Source organism: Coregonus lavaretus (genome assembly GCF_964263955.1).
Source record: "Coregonus lavaretus genome assembly, chromosome: 21".
In the NCBI taxonomy this organism is placed as follows: domain Eukaryota; kingdom Metazoa; phylum Chordata; class Actinopteri; order Salmoniformes; family Salmonidae; genus Coregonus; species Coregonus lavaretus.
Genome location: NC_140008.1, coordinates 20,491,173 through 20,511,969, shown reverse-complemented (window position 1 = coordinate 20,511,969; position 20,797 = coordinate 20,491,173). Strand labels below are relative to the sequence as shown.

General features: G+C 46.1%; 1 protein-coding gene across 1 annotated transcript in view; it reads right to left on the bottom strand.

The window, feature by feature from the left end:
* LOC311149247 (glypican-1-like) overlaps nucleotides 1-20,797 on the bottom strand; it is a 96,420-nt gene that overhangs the window by 29,902 nt on the left and 45,721 nt on the right. Inside the window, exons 2-7 of the mRNA XM_084186338.1 lie at nucleotides 15,575-15,733; nucleotides 12,039-12,433; nucleotides 1,704-1,869; nucleotides 1,471-1,601; nucleotides 1,208-1,348; nucleotides 673-806 (exon numbers count right to left, since the gene is read on the bottom strand). Coding sequence (XP_084042464.1) covers nucleotides 673-806; nucleotides 1,208-1,348; nucleotides 1,471-1,601; nucleotides 1,704-1,869; nucleotides 12,039-12,433; nucleotides 15,575-15,733 — 1,126 coding nt within the window. The remainder of the gene's footprint in view (nucleotides 1-672; nucleotides 807-1,207; nucleotides 1,349-1,470; nucleotides 1,602-1,703; nucleotides 1,870-12,038; nucleotides 12,434-15,574; nucleotides 15,734-20,797) is intronic.

Below are 20,797 nucleotides of genomic sequence, written 5' to 3'. Positions count from 1 at the left end.
GGCAGTTATTTGCTTAACAATCACCGGCTGACAAAATTGAATGACCACCACAGCCCTAGCTACATGCATTATTAATGGACCCATTGCCTTGGAGTTGCATTTTTATGACATGGCCTGTCACATATTTCAATATCAGCATCACACACACACACACTCGTGCACACACACTTTTATATCAGCGTCCAATGTTGCTTTAACGCTAACACAAACACGCCCATGAACCCACAAGTACATACATTTTTTATGACACAGTCTGACATATTTCAGAGTAAACAGCCCTCCATAAATCAAATTGCCCAATCTCAATCCAATAAGGGAGGAGTTGTGGCACTGCAGAAAGGGAGGTAAACTGCTCAATAATCAATTTAGTTTACAGAGGGTCTTGGGGATTCACTCTAACCAGAGAGAGCGTTGCATGACAAATAGGCAACATTGTGTCTGTGCACTGGCTGTAGCTCTCTGAATAGTTAGCATGTTCATCCTCATTCTAAAGGGCATCTCAGGGTTACCTGAGCAATCCACATCCAATGCAGTACAAATGTTCTCAGACAGGTGAAGAGGGATAGTATACCATGGTTCAGGGATGGTATGCTGCATATTCCTGTTGACAATGTGTCAGTAACAGTCTGTCTATGACAGACAGCTAAACTACAGGACAGGTGCTCATCATACCTGGCCTTGGTCATGCCATTCCAGCACTTGTCGTCACTAGCTGCTCCTGCTGCCACTTTACTACTGCACAGAGCAGCTGGCAGCTGGACCCAGTACTGCTGCATCTCCCGCAGCTTACTGGACACATCAGATATCTAGGAGAGAAATGACAGACTAGTCGACACAAAACACTCATGTATATACACACACACACACAGACACACAGACAGACAGACAGACACAGAGAGAGAGAGAGAGAGAGAGAGAGAGAGAGAGAGAGAGAGAGAGAGAGAGAGAGAGAGAGAGAGAGAGAGAGAGAGAGAGAGAGAGAGAGAGAGAGAGAGAGAGAGAGAGAGAGAGAGAGAGAGAGAGAGCTGTTCTTGGTCTACTGGACATATTAGATATCTAGGAGAGAAATGACAGACTAGTCGACACAAAACATGCATGTATACACACAAAGAGAGAGCGAGAGAGAGAGGGAGAGAGCTGTTCTTGGTCTACTGGACTCATTAGACTCAACAGAGAGGATGTCCTGCAGTTTTAATGAAACACACACCTGCATCTCCAGTCGGACCCCTGCGGTGGGGCTGGGTTTGTACTCCATTGCGGTGCTGGCGGGGTTAACTCTCTTCTTTCTCTCCTCAGACCTTGAACTCTGTGTGCCTGCCACCCTGGGGGTCCCACAGGCCTGAAACACCTACCACCAAACACACATTTAGACACACAGATCTGAGACTCAAACACATGTAAAATAGCATAGAGCGTGGGTCATAATTGGGAGTGAAGGTTTAGTCAGCGTTTGGTGCTGGTTGAACTGACCTTGCTGGTGAAGACCTCTGTGTTCTCCTGCATGTAGAGGATGGCCTCTGAGATACGGAGGGGGATGGAATAGATGACCACGTCCACACTGGGGTCAGCACTGAAACTAGACGCCACCTGCAGCATGGTGTCTGGACAAACAGAGACAGGAGAAAAACAAGGACAAAGACTGAGAGTGTGTGCGTATATTTGCTGTGTGTGTGAGCAGTCGGGCGGACATGCGTGTCTCTCACCGATGAGGTTCTGCCACTCGGTGTCCAGGTCGGCCTGGTTGGCGAGGCAGCCCTTCATGACGTTTCTGCAGTAGTTGGCACAGGGCTTGACTGAGGCCAGGCCTCTACAGTGAGGACAGTACACCAGCTTCATCATGGCACGAGTACACTCTGTGCTGAGAGGAACCTAGAGGAAAATACCAATCATCATCATCAATGAGCTTTGCATCTTTTCAACTTTGACTTCAACTGTGAGGAGTTATGAGTAATACAGTGAGTTGGAATGGAACGTTTTTTTGTTGTAAAATAACTGCTATTCTAAATTATATTTTTACTCAGGCATGATGGCTGGCGCCTGTGTAGAGTAGAGAGTTGTTCCTCGCTACTTCTTAGGTCTCTGTATCTATCAAGTCAACTGTGCATGGCTATGCTCCAGCAATAGGGGCCGTTACACATGTCAGTGCAGAGACAGATGAAAAGCACAGTAAAGTTCACTTAGTGACATCTTCCCTCCCCTGATCTTTCCTCCCTCCAATACAGAGACATAATTTCACCCTCATTGCATGAATGGTTATAATATGTATTGTAATTATGATTATCATGTATTGATTATGATTAAGTGTATTGTGTGATATGGAATGGCAAAACTACCATGCAGCTAATACTTGACAGTGGTTAGATAGTGGATATAGATGTTTGTGGTCAGAAGACTTGGCCATCATTTCCAAGGACAATCACGCATTCAGAGGAGGACCATGTAATTTTCCCAGAATGGAGTTTCAAATATAGCTCCTTAATGTGGATGAGAGCAAGCTAATACTGTCTAGAGTTTGACACCATTAAGAACTTTACAAGCAAACTGATCAGATAACAAGATTAAAGAGGCATCATTCCAACCGGTCCTTGTATTAACAGACTTCACAGGGACCCATCAACAGGGCTTAATGTAAACAGACAGCCTGCTTCCTAACAAGTCCGACGGTCACCGATTGATTGTGACATCCCAGTGTGAGATCTTCTACAGTGTGACACAACAGGGGTTGGAGTGGAGCAGAGCAGAGCGGGCAGTTAATGGTGCTGCTAAATTAAGATCAATGACGGGACAGACGCCCGTGATGCCTCACTGTTACATCAGCCACAGTCACTGGCAGTAATGACAATAGTCAACCATAGCTCAAAGGAATTCTTCCATCTGTATGCTCTCTTGCTCTCTCTCTCACAGATTGTCTTTCTCTCTCAATTCAATTTCAATTCAATTGAAGGGCTTTATTGGCATGGGAAATGTATGTTAACATTGCCAAAGCAAGTGAAGCAGATAGTAAACAAAAGTGAAATAAACTATAAATATTAACAGTAAACGTTACACTCAGAAGTTCCAAAAGAATAACGACATTTCAAAATGTCATATTATGTCTATATACAGTGTTGTAATAATGTGCAAATAGTTAAAGTACAAATGGGAAAATAAATAAACATAAATATGGGTTGTATTTACAACAGTGTTTGTTCTTCACTGGTTGCCCTTTTCTTGTGGCAAAAGGTCAAAAATCTTGCTGATGTGATGGCACACTGTGGTATTTCACCCAGTAGATAAGGGACTTTATCAAAATTGGGTTTGTTTTTTAATTCTTTGCGGATCTCTGTATCTGAGGGAAATATGTGTCTCTAATATGGTCATACATTTGGCAGGAGGTTAGGAAGTGCAGCTCAGTTTCCACCTCATTTTGTGGGAAGTGTGCACATAGCCTGTCTTCTCTTGAGAGCCAGGTCTGCATACGGCGGCCTTTCTCAATAGCAAGGCTATGCTCACTGAGTCTGTACATAGTCAAAGCATTCCTTAAGTTTGGGTCAGTCACAGTGGTCAGGTATTCTGCCACTGTGTACTCTCTGTTTAGGGCCAAATAGCATTCTAGTTTGCGCAGTTTTTTTGTTAATTCTTTCCAATGTGTCAAGTAATTCTCTTTTTGTTCTCATGATTTGGTGGGGTCTGTTTGTGAACAGAGCCCCAGGACCAGCTTACTTAGGGGACTCTTCTCCAAGTTCATCTCTCTGTAGGTGATGGCTTTGTTATGGAAGGTTTGGGAATCGCTTCCTTTTAAGTGGTTATAGAATTTAACGGCTCTTTTCTGGATTTTGATAATTAGCGGGTATCGGCCTACTTCTGCTCTGCATGCATTAGTTGGTGTTTTTCGTTGTACACAGAGGATATTTTTGCATTATTCTGCATGCAGAATCTCATTTTGGTGTTTGTCCCATTTTGTGAATTCTTGGTTGGTGAGCGGACCCCAGACCTCACAACCATGAAGGGCAATGGGTTCTATAACAGATTCAAGTATTTTTAGCCAGATCCTAATTGGTATGTCAAATTGTATGTTCCTTTTGATGGCATAGAAGGCCCTTTCTTGCCTTCTCTCAGATCGTTCACATCTTTGTGGAAGTTACCTGGGGCGCTGATGTTTAGGACGAGGTATGTATAGTTTTTTGTGTGCTCTAGGGCAACGGTGTCTAGATGGAATTTGTATTTGTGGTCCTGGCAACTGGACCTTTTTTGGAACACCATTATTTTTGTCTTACTGAGATTTACTGTCAGGGCCCAGGTCTGACAGAATCTGTGCAGAAGATCTAGGTGCTGCTGTAGGCCCTCCTTGGTTGGTGACAGAAGCACCAGATCATCAGCAAACAGTAGACATTTGACTTCAGATTCTAGTAGGGTGAGGACGGATGCTGCAGACTGTTCTAGTGCCCTCGCCAATTCATTGATATATATGTTGAAGAGGGTAGGGCTTAAACTGCATCCGTGTCTCACCCCACGGCCCTGTGGAAAGAAATGTGTGTGTTTTTTGCCAATTTTAACCGCACACTTGTTGTTTGTGTACTTGGATTTTATAATGTCGTATGTTTTTCCCTCAAACCCACTTTCCATCAATTTGTATAATGTTTGTTTGTCAATTAGGGTGTGCAGGGTGAATACGTGGTCTGTCGTACGGTAATTTGGTAAAAAGCCAATTTGACATTTGCTTAGTACATTGTTTTCACTGATGATAATGCAGAGGATTTTCCCAAGGTTGCTGTTGATGCATATCCCACAGTAGTTATTGGGGTCAAATTTGTCTCCACTTTTGTGGATTGGGGTGATCAGTCCTTGGTTCCAAATATTGGGGAAGATGCCAGATCTAAGGATGATGTTCAAGTGTTTAAGTATAGCCAATTGGAATTTGTGGACTGTATATTTGATCATTTCATTGAGGATACCATTAACACCAAAGGCCTTTTTGGGTTGGAGGGTTTGTATTTTGTCCTGTGGTTCATTCAATGTAACTGGAGAATCCAGTGGGTTCTGGTAGTCTTTAATAGTGGATTCTAAGATTTACATTTGATCATGTATATTTTTTTGGTTAGTTCTTTGTTATAGGGCCCAAAATATTGGAGAAGTGGTTTACCCATACATCTCCGTTTTGGATAGATAGCTCTTCGTGTTGTTGTTTGATTAGTGTTTTCCAATTTTCCCAGAAGTGGTTAGTCTATGGATTCTTCAATTACATTGAGCTGATTTCTGACATGCTGTTCCTCCTTTTTCCGTAGTGTATTTCTGTATTGTTTTAGTGATTCACCATAGCGAACGCATAGGCTCAGGTTTTCTAGGTCTCTATGTTTTTGGTTGGATAGGTTTCTCAATTTCATTTTTAGGTTTTTGCATTCTCATCAAACCATTTGTAATTGTTGTTACTTTTCTTCGGTTTTCTGTTAGAGATTTTTTAGATTTGATAGGGAAGCTGAGAGGTCAAATATACTGTTTAGGTTTTCTACTGCCAAGTTTACACCTTCACTATTACAGTGGAACGTTTTGTCCAGGAAGTTGCCTAAAAGGGATTGAATTTGTTGTTGCCTAATTGTTTTTTGGTAGGTTTCGACACTACTCTCCTTCCATCTATAGCATTTCTTAATATACCCTCTCCCTGTGTTCTATTTAAAGGTGGTAAAGCTGGTGGTATCATGTACTGTAAATACAGTCTGTATTTAAATAGCCAGACTCTGGCCTCTTTGTGCCAAACTAAAGAGTGGTTTGAAATGGTGGTTATTTTTAGGAAGAAGGGAGTGAGAGTCCACTGGATTCCTGCACGTGGCTATTGCCCTCTCTGGTGTTTGTGTAAACAGCTTGTGTATGTCCGATATGTAATCCACAAATACACATCAATCCACTTTAAAAAGACTTAACAGATTACACATTAGATATGACATTACCCTTTTTGTATCTTGAATCTGTATTGAATTGTTTGTATCTGAGACATGTATCTTTTAATTCTTTGTATTTTTTTGTATTCTTGTTTGTTTGTTTATTTGTTGTGACATCTCTGTAGAATTATTTCTAGGACCGAACTGAGGGAGGGTGTGGGGTGGGTTGGGTATATAGGGTTAGTGGTTGGGAGGGAATCGAGGTGGGTGGACTGAGGTAGGGCGGAGAGGTAGGGAAGGGACTGGGGGGGTTGGATGGATATGTTGTGTGGAGGAAGGGAGGGAGGGTGGTTGGGATATGGTAAAATCTTTGTTATTACATTCATGTACATTTTGTAAAACTTGAATAAAATATATACAGTGGGGAGAACAAGTATTTGATACACTGCCAATTTTGCAGGTTTTCCTACTTACAAAGCATGTAGAGGTCTGTAATTTGTATCATAGGTACACTTCAACTGTGAGAGACAGAATCTAAAACAAAAATCCAAAAAATCACATTGTATGATTTTTAAGTAATTAATTTGCATTTTATTGCATGACATAAGTATTTGATCACCTACCAACCAGTAAGAATTCCGGCTCTCACAGACCTGTTAGTTTTTCTTTAAGAAGCCCTCCTGTTCTCCACTCATTACCTGTATTAACTGCACCTGTTTGAACTTGTTACCTGTATAAAAGACACCTGTCCACACACTCAATCAAACAGACTCCAACCTCTCCACAATGGCCAAGACCAGAGAGCTGTGTAAGGACATCAGGGATACAATTGTAGACCTGCACAAGGCTGGGATGGGTTACAGGACAATAGGCAAGCAGCTTGGTGAGAAGGCAACAACTGTTGGTGCAATTATTAGAAAATGGAAGAAGTTCAAGATGATGGTCAATCACCCTCGGGATGGGCCTCCATGCAAGATCTCACCTTGTGGGGCATCAATGATCACGAGGAAGGTGAGGGATCAGCCCAGAACTACACGGCAGGACCTGGTCAATGACCTGAAGAGAGCTGGGACCACAGTCTCAAAGAAAACCATTAGTAACACACTACGCCGTCATGGATTAAAATCCTGCAGCGCACGCAAGGTCCCCCTGCTCAAGCCAGCGCATGTCCAGGCCCGTCTGAAGTTTGCCAATGACCATCTGGATGATCCAGAGGAGGAATGGGAGAAGGTCATGTGGTCTGATGAGACAAAAATAGAGCTTTTTGGTCTAAACTCCACTCGCCGTGTTTGGAGGAAGAAGAAGGATGAGTACAACCCCAATAACACCATCCCAACCGTGAAGCATGGAGGTGGAAACATCATTCTTTGGGGATGCTTTTCTGCAAAGGGGACAGGACGACTGCACCGTATTGAGGGGAGGATGGATGGGGCCATGTATCGCGAGATCTTGGCCAACAACCTCCTTCCCTCAGTAAGAGCATTGAAGATGGGTCATGGCTGGGTCTTCCAGCATGACAATGACCCGAAACACACAGCCAGGGCAACTAAGGAGTGGCTCCGTAAGAAGCATCTCAAGGTCCTGGAGTGGCCTAGCCAGTCTCCAGACCTGAACCCAATAGAAAATCTTTGGAGGGAGATGAAAGTCCGTATTGCCCAGCGACAGCCCCGAAACCTGAAGGATCTGGAGAAGGTCTGTATGGAGGAGTGGGCCAAAATCCCTGCTGCAGTGTGTGCAAACCTGGTCAAGACCTACAGGAAACGTAGGATCTCTGTAATCGCAAACAAAGGTTTCTGTACCAAATATTAAGTTCTGCTTTTCTGATGTATCAAATACTTATGTCATGCAATAAAATGCAAATGAATTACTTAAAAATCATACAATCATACATTTTCTGGATTTTTGTTTTAGATTCCGTCTCTCACAGTTGAAGTGTACCTATGATAAAAAATTACAGACCTCTACCTGCTTTGTAAGTAGGAAAACCTGCAAAATCGGCAGTGTATCAAATACTTGTTCTCCCCACTGTATATATATATATATATATATATATATATTATATATATATTTTTTTAAAGATATGGCATTACATCTGTAGGCTTAATGTTTTTCAAAGGCTCCTTCCTCTCTCCAAGAGTGTGCCAGGAATCACCCTTTGAAACGCTCTATACCACTAAAAGTATCAAAAAGTTGGCATATGAAACAGGCACTGGGTGCGTTCCACTGCTGAGACAGAAAAATGTCCCACTGGTGCCCTATTTACAGCCATGGTTAAAGAGAGAAAGTAGAATGGCCAAGTAGTCAGCCAGTAGACAGTGGCTGTAGGAACATGGACAGGAAGGCCAGACCTCTCTGTAATTCACTCCTGATGGGGAACAGATGTTAAGCTAGCCTAGCTACATTATTAGTCCGCCCCTGAGACACATCAAATCAAATTGTATTTGTCACATGCTTTGTAAACAACAGGTGTAGACTAACCGTGAAATGCTTACTTAAGTGTCCATTTCCAACAATGCAGAGTTAAAGATGAAGAAATGTATTTTAAATTTTTTTAACAAATAGTTGCACAAGGAATAAATAGGCAGTGAACAACGAATAACAATAGAGTAAAAATAAAATGCCCATATATAGGGAGTAGAAAAGAGGAATGTCCGCAACTCTGGTATCCTCCCATGATAGTTTAATCAGACGAACAATAAAGACAAAGTTTAGATCCGAGTTGGATCTTAGTTGAAGATCCAACTCAGATCGAAACTGTCTTTATTGTGCGTCTGATGAAATCACCATGGGAGCATACCAGAGTTGCGGACATTCCTTTTCTGTAAAAAAAATGTTAGACGTTCTTCTGTCCTGCACTTGATAAGTTCAATGTGCATATTTGTCTCTTTTTCTTTCATTCATAAAGTGAGCACCAGTACCGAGTCGATGTACAGGGGTATGAGGTAATTGAGGTAGCTATGTACAGTGAGGGAAAAAGGTATTTGATCCCCTGCTGATTTTATATGTTTGCCCACTGACAAAGAAATGATCAGTCTATAATTTTAATGGTAGGTTTATTTGAACAGGTAGAGACAGAATAACAACAACAAAATCCAGAAAAACGTACGTCAAAAATTTTATAAATTGATTTGCATTTTAATGAGGGAAATAAGTATTTGACCCCCTCTCAATCAGAAAGATTTATGGCTCCCAGGTGTCTTTTATACAGGTAACGAGCTGATTAGGAGCACACTCTTAAAGGGAGTGCTCCCAATCTCAGTTTGTTACCTGTATAAAACACACCTGTCCACAGAAGCAATCAATCAATCAGGTTCCAAACTCTCCACCATGGCCAAGCCCAAAGAGCTCTCCAAGGATGTCAGGGACAAGATTGTAGACCTACACAAGGCTGGAATGGGCTACAAGACCATCGCCAAGCAGCTTGGTAAGAAGGTGCCAACAGTTGGTGCGATTATTCGCAAATGGAAGAAACACAAAAGAACTGTCAATCTCCCTCGGCCTGGGGCTCCATGCAAGATCTCACCTCGTGGAGTTGCAATGATCATGAGAACGGTGAGGAATCAGCCCAGAACTACACGGGAGGATCTTGTCAATGATCTCAAGGCAGCTGGGACCATAGTCACCAAGAAAACAATTGGTAACACACTACGCTGTGAAGGACTGAAATCCTGCAGTGCCCGCAAGGTCCCCCTGCTCAAGAAAGCACATATACAGGCCGTCTGAAGTTTGCCAATGAACATCTGAATGATTCAGAGGAGAACTGGGTGAAGGTGTTGTGGTCAGATGAGACCAAAACGGAGCTATTTGGCATCAACTCAACTCGCCGTGTTTGGAGGAGGAGGAATGCTGCCTATGACCCCAAGAACACCATCCCCACCGTCAAACATGGAGGTGGAAACATTATGCTTTGAGGGTGTTTTTCTGCTAAGGGGACAGGACAACTTCACCGCATCAAAGGGACGATGGACGGGGCCATGTACCGTCAAATCTTGGGTGAGAACCTCCTTCCCTCAGCCAGGGCATTGAAAATGGGTCGTGGGTGGGTATTCCAGCATGACAATGACCCAAAACACACGGCCAAGGCAACAAAGGAGTGGCTCAAGAAGAAGCACATTAAGGTCCTGGAGTGGCCTAGCCAGTCTCCAGACCTTAATCACATAGAAAATCTGTGGAGGGAGCTGAAGGTTCGAGTTGCCAAACGTCAACCTCGAAACCTTTATGACTTGGAGAAGATCTGCAAAGAGGAGTGGAACAAAATCCCTCCTGAGATGTGTGCAAACCTGGTGACCAACTACAAGAAACGTCTGACCTCTGTGATTGCCAACAAGTACTAGGTCATGTTTTACTTATTTCCCTCATTAAAAATGCAAATCAATTTATAACATTTTTGACATGCGTTTTTCTGGATTGTTTTATTGTTATTCTGTCGCTCACTGTTCAAATAAACCTACCATTAAAATTATAGACTGATCATATCTTTGTCAGTGGGCAAACGTACAAAATCAGCAGGGGATCAAATACTTTTTTCCCTCACTGTACATATAGGTAGGGGTGAAGTGACTAGGCAACAGGATAGATAATAGACTGAGCTGTATCAGCAGCGTATGTGGAGCAGTAGCAGCAGCGTATGGGGGGAGTGTGAAAGTGGGTGCGTGTGTGTGTATGTGTGTAGGGATGTCAGTGTAAGTATGTGCAAGTATGTGTGAGTGTGTGCATAGAGTCAGTGCAAGAGAGTTAGTAAAAAAAAAGGGTAAATGCAGGTAGTCCGGGTAGCCATTTGATTAGCTATTTAGCAGTCTTGTTTAGCAGTCTTATGGCTAGGGGGTAGAAGCTGTTTAGAGTCCTGATGGTTCCAGACTTGGTGCACTGGTACCGTTTGCCGTGCGGTAGCAGAGAGGATAGTCTATGGCTTGGGTGGCTGGAGTCCTTAACAATTTTTGGGGCCTTTCTCTGACACCGCCTGGTATAGAGGTCCTGGATGGCAGGGAGCTTGGCCCCAGTGATGTACTGGGCCGTACTCACCACCCTCTGTAGCGCCTTGCGTTCGGGTGCATTGCAGTCAAGCAGTGATGCAGCCAGTCAAGATCCTCTCAATGGTGCAGCTGTAGAACTTTTTGAGGATCTGAGGGCCCATGCGAAATCTTTTCAGCCTCCTGAGGGGGAAGAGGAGCTGTTGTGCCCTCTTCACAACTGTGTGTGTGTATGTGAACCATGTTAATTCCTTAGTTATGTGGACACCGAGAACCTCCTCCCTATAAGCTCCCTCAACATTGTCGGTGATCAGTCCTACGACCGTCGTGTCGTCAGCAAACTTGATGATGGTGTTGGAGTCGTGCAGTCGTGGGTGAACAGGAGGGGACTAAGGACACACCCCTGAGGGGCCCCCATGTTGATGGTCAGTGTGGCGGATGTGTTGTTGCTTACCCTCACCACCTGGGGGCGGCCTGTCAGGATCCAGTTGCAGAGGGAGGTGTTCAGTATCAGGGTCCTCAGCTTAGTGATGAGCTTGGTGAGCACTATGGTGTTGAATGCTGAGCTGTAGTCAATGAACAGCATTCTTACATAGGTATTCCTTTTGTCCAGGTGGGTGAGGGCAGTGTGGAGTGCAATAGAGATTGCGTCATCTGTGGGGGCGGTATGCGAATTGGAGTGGGTTCAGGGTGTCTGAGATAATGGCGTTGATGTGAGCCATGACCAGCCTTTCAAAACATTTCATGGCTATAGATGTGAGTGCAACGGGCAATGCACAACAGCCTTTAACCCACCCTTACTGAGACACGCCCCTACTGAGACACGCCCCTACTGAGACACGCCCCTACTGAGACACGCCCCTACTGAGACACGCCCCTACTGAGACACGCCCCTACTGAGACACGCCCCTACTGAGACACGCCCCTACCGTGCTTTATCTATCCACAGTATTAATATATTTTCACCAGGGTAACCAAGGTAAAACACTGCCTGTGGGTGAAAATTACAGTCTCATCCAGGGACTTTTCTTTTTTGTGACAGATTGGTTGAGAGGGTTTCGGTGTGTGCTGTAGGATGTGAGTAATGTGTGTGTATGGTGGTTAATGGTTAATGGTGTGGCAGATGTCAGGTGGTAATCTCAGGTATAAAAAGCACAGCCATGTTTATCAGAGGTAACACGTGAAACAGCACAGGTCTCTACAACAACAGTACCTGTGAGACTTTGCGGACCACCTCTCCACTGACGGTCAGGCCCTGGACGAATGACCGCGCCGCCACCAAGGCCCGGGTGACCTTGGGCTTGAGATCGCGGGGAACATCCCCGAAGGGCCGCAGGGTCTCCGTCTGCTTGGCCACACACTCCAGGTAGTCATCAGTGAGAGTGTACTGCGGGAGGGCAGAGGCCTTGAACAGGCGCTCCAGCAGCCGTGCCCAGAACTCGTTGAGCGTCTCCTCCAGGTTGACAGCGGAGCCACGGTAGTAGTGGCGCAGGTCAGCGTACAGGTCCTGGAACACACGGGCATTCTTGGAGTAGAGGGAGCCCAGTTTGGCCAGGAAGGACTCCTGGAGGGAGCGCTCCGAGTTATTCAGGAGATCTGTGAAGTATGCTGAGGAGAGAGGAGCAGTCAAATACTGGACTAGTCAGATGTATTTATAGGACAGGTGCAGCACCTATCAATGCCTTTGCCAGACCACAAACAGGGCCTAGGGAGCGTGGAGTGAGATACATTCCATTACTTGAGGAACTTTGGAGATTATGAAAGAGACAGGCCTCTAAAGCGCTCTGGGCTAGTATACAAAAGGGTGATCAGGCTCATACGCATTCTCTCTCTCCCACACACACACACACACACACACACACACACACACACACACACACACACACACACACACACACACACACACACACACACCTGGTTGGTCTCCAGCTGCCAGCCATAACACCATTAGCTCCATCACCACCTGTCTGTCAAGAGAAATAGCACTTACTGGCCTCGGCAACTGTCTACTGCAGTTAGAGTCAGGTCTACTGTACAGTATGTTAGAGATTCAAAGCATTGTGTGACATCCAAACCCCAAACTCACTACCCACTGGGCACACACTGGTTGAATCAACATTGTTTACACATCATTTCAATGAAATTACGTTGAACCAATGTGGAATAGACGTTGGATTGATGTCTGTGCCCAGTGGGTAAGATCTTCGTATATATACATACACTACCAGTCAAAAGTTTGGACACACCTACTCATTCCAGGGTTGTTCTTTATTTTTACTATTTTCTACATTGTAGAATAATAGTGAAGACATCAAAACTATGAAATAACACATATGGAATCATGTAGTAACCAAAAAAGTGTTATACATATCAAAATATATGTTATAATTGAGATTCTTCAAATAGCCACCCTTTGCCTTGATGACAGCTTTGCACACTCTTTGTTCTTCAAAGGGTTCTCCTATGGGGACAGCCGAAGAATCCCTTTGGTTTCTACATGGAAACCAAAGGGGTTCTATCTGGAACCAAAAAGGGTTCTTCAGCTGTCCCCATAGGATAACCATTTGAAGAACCCTTTTTGGTTCCAGGTAGAACCCTTTTAGTTCCCTTTTAGGTTCTAGATAGCACCTTTTTTTCAAAGAGTGTATACTGAGAGTTACATAGAAAAACAAACCAACAAAATCAACAAGGGACTATGTCATTGTCCCATATACTGTACCTCCTTACTGAGCCTTGCAATAAAGCAGCATATATTGAGAGTTACAGTGTCAGTGGGAAATGTAATAAAACTCTGTATCCTCCCATTCTGCTGACACACTGACTGGGCTGCTGCTGCCTGCTGTTGAAGCTGACCCCCATAGAAAGAGGGTTAAGGAGGGCAGACTGCCTGTGACTCTCCCTCTAATCTGAGGTTTGCATGCTGGATGAAGGGGGAGGGCCTGGGTGGGGTCTGGGAGTGCTGCTGCTGCTGTGGAGAGGCAGTAAAAACCTGCATTTAGTTGAGTGAGTCCAGGGCCCACGCCCGACAACCCTAAACACAACCAGATGGCCATTCAGCTCTTACCGCCACTCCTCTCCGCGTCCTTCTGTTCCTTCTGTTTCTACTGCTGCTCTGTTTCTACTGCTCCTACTGCTGCTCTGTTTCTACTGCTCCTACTGCTGCTCTGTTTCTACTGCTGCTCTGTTTCTACTGCTCCTACTGCTGCTCTGTTTCTACTGCTCCTACTGCTGCTCTGTTTCTACTGCTCCTACTGCTGCTCTGTTTCTACTGCTCCTACTGCTGCTCTGTTTCTACTGCTCCTACTGCTGCTCTGTTTCTACTGCTCCTACTGCTGCTCTGTTTCTACTGCTCCTACTGCTGCTCTGTTTCTACTGCTCCTACTGCTGCTCTGTTTCTACCTCTCCTACTGCTGCTCTGTTTCTACTGCTGCTCTGTTTCTACTTCTCCTACTGCTGCTCTGTTTCTACTGCTCCTACTGCTGCTCTGTTTCTACTTCTTCTACTGCTGCTCTGTTTCTACTTCTTCTACTGCTACTGCACATCTTCTGTACTCTACTGCTGCTCCTATACAGCTGCAATCATATCAAATGGACTTGAAACATCACCTGCACACTTCCATTTCCTCCTCTCTCTATCGCTGCTTCATGTAGCTATAGCTCTACTGTTTGTTCCTCTTTGATGGATTGCTTCATCCTCATCAACATCTTACTTTCTGCTGTCTCTGTGGTTGTAACTCCTGATGTTGAGGGGGATGGAAAGGGGGCAGGGGTTGTGGGTTGTGGGGTGAGGGAGCTGTATGCAGCTGGACTAGCTCTATACTGTTCTGCCAGCCCGGCCCCTGCGTGTGTGATGGTGTCCTTGTTGTTGTGTGGCCCAAACCTTCCACCTGTTGCTAGGCTAACTCTGCCAAGGCGTGTGTGTCACACACATCAGTCACACTGATTTCATCACGCTCCGTAAATCAGAGCAGCCCAGCAGTCCAGAAAGTGCAGAATGCAGGAGAAAAATGAACTGGAACTCCCCATCTGACACACACTGCCTGACTCATACCACCATACCCTCTTCTCATTTTCTCACCCCCTCTCTTTCTTTTTTTTCTTCTTTCAAATGCCCATTAGCAGTGCCAGCATCCCGGCCTCTGGGGGTTGATAGGAGGAGGAGAGACGGCGGGAGGGCTCCCTGCTCCCCCATCCCCACCAACCTATCAGACGGTGTCTGCTAAGTTCCATGACTCATTACCACAACCAATCATAACTCACTTTCCCAGCCGACAGCAATCTCCTCCCTGTCTCTGTGTCTACCTTTCTCTGTCTAGGCCACTCTGATGACAGTTAGGGCCCATCAAGGCAGGAAATATGACTGCATGCCATCATCCCCAGTTCCTGTTCTAATCTTATGTTAATCAGATGGATGGAGGTGCAGATTATTTTGTGGGGGATTTATTTCCCTGAGCAAACAGCCGTGTTTTAGGCGTTATCAGCTGCTGTCATCGGGGCACCATATTCTCCGGGCCACAGTGGTACTATAGCTGGAGCCTCAGGACTACATTGATTAGTTTATAAATAGAGTTTATTAGTGATGTGTTAAAGATTGCAGTCTTTAAAATTCTCAGAACAAGTCAAGGACATCATCAAGGGCATCCAGTTCTTGAACTCAAAGATCACACGCAAATACGCGTGTGTGTGCGCGCGCAAGAGTTTGTATTGTCAGTGTTGAGGAGTGTATGCGTTCTGGCAGGCTGCTACTCACTGTCGAAGCTCCTGTACTGTGCGTTGAGTGAGGCCTGTAGCGAGCGTCCTGCCTCTCTGACTAGCCCCTCAAACTCCCTGCGACTCAGGTTGGACAGGGTCTCCTCCATGGCACTGGTACAGCACGTGTACCCCTGGGGACAGATCCGAAGGTGCTCACCTACACAGATGCAAGACAGAGGAGATGACATGTTTAGGGTTTTATCCACTTAATACCAAAGTGTAGATTTTAGCGAGGCTCTAACAAACATACAGTACATACAAACTATCTTTCCACACATTTATTTTGTTCTGTCTGTATTTTGTTCATTCAGCAACAGCACAACTGTGATGGGCATTGTATCTGATGAACTGAAAATGGTCCATAATGGATTGCTACTGGTCTCTGTAACCTGTGGAGTAATCAATCTCTTAAGGATCTAAAAATAGCTGTGCAGGCTCCTCTGCTTCCCTAGAACCCACAGTAATAAGAAAGAGAGAGAATGATATCTCATTGTTATCACCAATTCATTACACTGACCCACATGCCATCACATGGCCTCGGGCCCTCAGGATCCCAGAGGTGGAGGAGGCAGCCCACTGGTTATCCGATATCACCTCTCCCCCTCTCTCTGAGCAACACATCAGACCAGTGTCTGTCAGACTACAGCCAGAGAAGAGCTTAACCAGAGAGAATAGAGATGAGCTCAGTCATAGAACAGAGATATTGATTATGTTAAAGGACATAGAGAGATCAACTCACAGAGCATGGAGGTGAACAGATGGAAACTACACTGGAGAATGGGCCATTCCAAAGACGCATATATAAAAACAACCAGATGACAGGTAACTGCCAAAAACACTTATACAAAGTATATTGAAAGCAGGTGCTTCCACACATATATGGTTCCTGAGTTAATTAAGCAATTAAAATCCCACCATGCTTACGGTCATGTAAAGAAATGCTGGGCAGGCCATTATTTTGGCCATTATTTTGGCTACCATGGCTATGCCCCATAGGATGACAATGCCCCCATCCACAGAGCACGAGTGATCATTAAATGGTTTGGAGCATGAAAACAATGTAAACCATATGCCATGGCCGTCTCAGTCACCAGATCTCAACCCAATTGAACACTTATGGGAGATTCAGGAGCGGCGCCTGAGACAGCGTTTTCCACCACCATCAACAAAACACCAAATCATGGAACTTCTAGTGAAAGAATGGTGTCGCATCCCTCCAATAGGGTTCCAGACACTTGTAAAATCTATGCCAAGGTGCATTGAAGCTGTTCTTTGCTCGTGGTGGCCTAACGTCCTATTAAGACACTTTATGTTGGTGTTACCTTTATTTAGGCAATTACTAATAGAAGAATGGCGCCAGAGGGGATGGCTGCCATTTTACGGGCTCCTAACCAATTGTGCTATTTTGTGTGTTTTTCGCATTGTTTGTAACTTATTTTGTACATAATGTTGCTGCTACCGTCTCTTGTGAACGAAAAGAGCTTCTGGACATCAGAACAGCGATTACTCACCTCAAAATGGACGAAGATTTTTTCTTTAATGAGTCTGACGCGAAGGATATAATGTTGTTCATGGACCCAAATCCCTGTCATTCGCATTAAGAAAATAAGGAAATACAGGGGGCGCAGATCAGTGGGCCTAGTGAGAATTAGCCGGCGAGTGGGTAACCCGCCTCTACCATCCGTTCTATTGGCCAATGTGCAATCACTGGAGAATAAACTGGTTGAGCTCCGTTCAAGACTATCCTACCAACGGGACATTAAAAACTGTAATATCTTATGTTATTTCACCGAGTCGTGACTGAATGACGACACAGATAATATACAGTTGGCTGGGTTTTCCACGCCACAGGACCGTTTTGCTAGCACAGACTGGAATATGTTCCGGGATTCATCCAATGGCATTGAGGAGTATACCACCTCAGTCACCGGCTTCATCAATAAGTGCATCGACAACGTCGTCCCCACAGTGACCGTACGTACATATCCCAACCAGAAGCCATGGATTACAGGCAACATCCGCACCGAGCTAAAGGCTAGAGCTGCCGCTTTCAAGGAGCGAGACACTAATCCGGACACTTATAAGAAATCCCGCTATGCCCTCAGACGAACCATCAAACAGGCAAAGTGTCAATAAAGGACTAAGATTGAATCCTACTACACCGGCTCTGACGCTCGTTGGATGTGGCAGGGCTTGCAAACTATTACGGACTACAAAGGGAAACCCAGCCGCGAGCTGCCCAGTGATGCGAGCCTACCAGACAGGCTTTTATGCTCTCTTTCGAGGCAAGCAACATTGAAGCATGCATGAGAGCACCAGCTGTTCCGGACGACTGTGTGATCACGCTCTCAGTAGCCGATGTGAGCAAGACCTTTAAACAGGTCAACATTCACAAGGCCGCGGGGCCAGACGGATTATCAGGATGTGTACTCAGAGCATGCGCGGACCAACTGGCAAGTGTCTTCACTTACATTTTCAAACTCGCCCTGACCGAGTCTGTAATACCTAAATGTTTCAAGCAGACCACCATAGTCCCTGTGCCCAAGAAAGCGAAGGTATCCTGCCTAAATGACTACCGCCCCATAGCACTCACGTCGGTAGCCATGAAGTGCTTTGAAAGGCTGGTCATGGCTCACATCAACACCATCATCCCGGAAACCCTAGACCCACTCTAATTCGCATACTGCCCCAACAGATACACAGATGATGCAATCTCAATCACACTCCACACTGCTCTTTCCCACCTGGACAAAAGGAACACCTTTGTGAGAAAGCTATTCATTGACTACAGCTCAGCGTTCAACACCATAGTTCACACAAAGCTTATCACTAAGCTAAGGACCCTGGGACTGAACACCTAACTCTGCAACTGGATCCTGGACTTCCTGACGGGCCGCCCCCAGGTAGTGAGGGTAGGTAACAACACATCTGCGTGCTTAGTCCCCTCCTGTACTCGCTGTTCACCTACAACTGCATGGCCAAGCACAACTCCAACACCATCATTAAGTTTGCTGATGACACAACGGTGGTAGGCCTGATCACCGACAAACAATGAGACAGCCTATAGGGAGGTCGTCAGAGACCTGGCAGTGTGGTGCCAGGACAACAACCTCTCCCTCAACGTGAGCAAGACAAAGGAGATGATCGTGGACTACAGGAAAAGGAGGGCGGAACACGCCCCCATTCACATCGACGGGGCTGTAGTGGAGCTGGTCGAGAGTTTCAAGTTCCTTTGTGTCCACATCACCTGTCACGATCGTTTACAGACGGGACGGACCAAGGCGCAGCGTGATATGCATACATGTTTATTATAACGAATAAACACAACGACAAAACAACAAACTAAACTAAACGTGGAGTCCAAGGTAGACACAAACAACATACCTTACACGGAACAAGATCCCACAACCCACTAGTGCCAATAGGCTGCCTAAATATGGTCCCCAATCAGAGACAACGAGCGACAGCTGCCTCTGATTGGGAACCACACCGGCCAACATAGATCTAGACATACTAGATCTAAACATAGAAAATGAACTGGGCACCGGTGGAGCAGACTGCTCTGGCTCCGGAGTGGAGCAGCTGACCGGAGCTGAACTGGGCACCGGTGGAGCGGACTGCTCTGGCTCCGGAGTGGCACCGGTGGAACAGGCACGGGCCGTGCCGGACTGGACACACGCACCACTGGCTTGGTGCGAGGAGCAGGAACAGGCCGGACCGGGCTGGCGACACGCACCACTGGCTTGGTGCGGGGAGCAGGAACAGGCCGGGCCGGGCTGGCGACGCGCACCACTGGCTTGGTGCGAGGGACAGGGACAGGCCGGGCCGGGCTGGCGACGCGCACCACTGGCTTGGTGTGAGGAGCAGGAACGGGTCGGGCCGTACTGGGAACACGCACCACTGGCTTAGTGCGGGGAGCAGGAACGGGCCGGACCGGACTGGCGACACGCACCACTTGCTTGGTGCGAGGAGCGGGACTGGGTTCCTTTATTTTCCCCCGCTCCTTCTGCTGCCTAACCAGCTCCTCTCGCCGTGCCTCTACACTTTCCTTCTCCCTTTTAGCCTCCTGTAGCGCCTCCCTCTGACCGAACAACTCCTGCTCCCTCTGAACCAATAGCCCCCGTAACATGGTGGCCTCCTCTCCTAACCTGCAGACCCGCCCTTTAACGGCCTCCTGCTGCCTCGTCGTCCACACCGTGTGCCCCCCCCCAGAAATGTTCTTTGGGTTGCCTCTCGGGTCTCCGTCGTCGGCTCTGTTGGCGCCGTTTCTCCTCTCTATACCGGGCCTCCACTGTCTCCTCCCAAGTACGGCGATCCATCCCAGCCTGAATCTCCTCCCAAGTCCAGGATCCCTTACCGTCCAGAATCTCCTCCCAGGTCCAGGCTGTCTGCTCCTGGACACGCTACTTGGTCCTCGTTTGGTGGGATCTTCTGTCACGATCGTTTACAGACGGGACGGACCAAGGCGCAGCGTGATATGCATACATGTTTATTATACCGAATAAACACAACGACAAAACAACAAACTAAACGAAACGTGAAGTCCAAGGTAGACACAAACAACATACCTTAAACGGAACAAGATCCCACAACACACTAGTGCCAATAGGCTGCCTAAGTATGGTCCCCAATCAGAGACAACGAGCGACAGCTGCCTCTGATTGGGAACCACACCGGCCAACATAGATCTAGACATACTAGATCTAAACATAGAAAATGCAACATAGAAAATCACAACAAGGAATATACACACCCTGACTCAACATATAAGCGTCCTCTGAGTCAGGGCGTGACATCACCAACAAACTATCATGGTACAAACACACCAAGACAGTCGTGAAGAGGGCACGACAACGCCTTTTCCCCCTCAGGAGACTGAAAATATTTGGTATGGGTCCCCAGATCCTCTAAAAGTTATACAGCTGCACCATTGAGAGAATCCTGACCGGTTGCATCACCGCCTGGTATGGCAACTGCTCGGCCTACAACCATAATGCGCTACAGAGGTTAGTGCATACGGCCCAGTACATCACTGGGGCCAAGCTTCCTGCCATCCAGGACCTAAGTCATAGACTGTTCTCTCTGCTACCGCACAGCAAGTGGTACCAGAGCACCAAGTCTAGGTCCAAAAGGCTCCTTAACAGCTTCTACCACCAAGCCATAAGACTGCTGAACAATTAATAAAATGGCCACCTGGACTATTTGAATTGACATGCCTGCC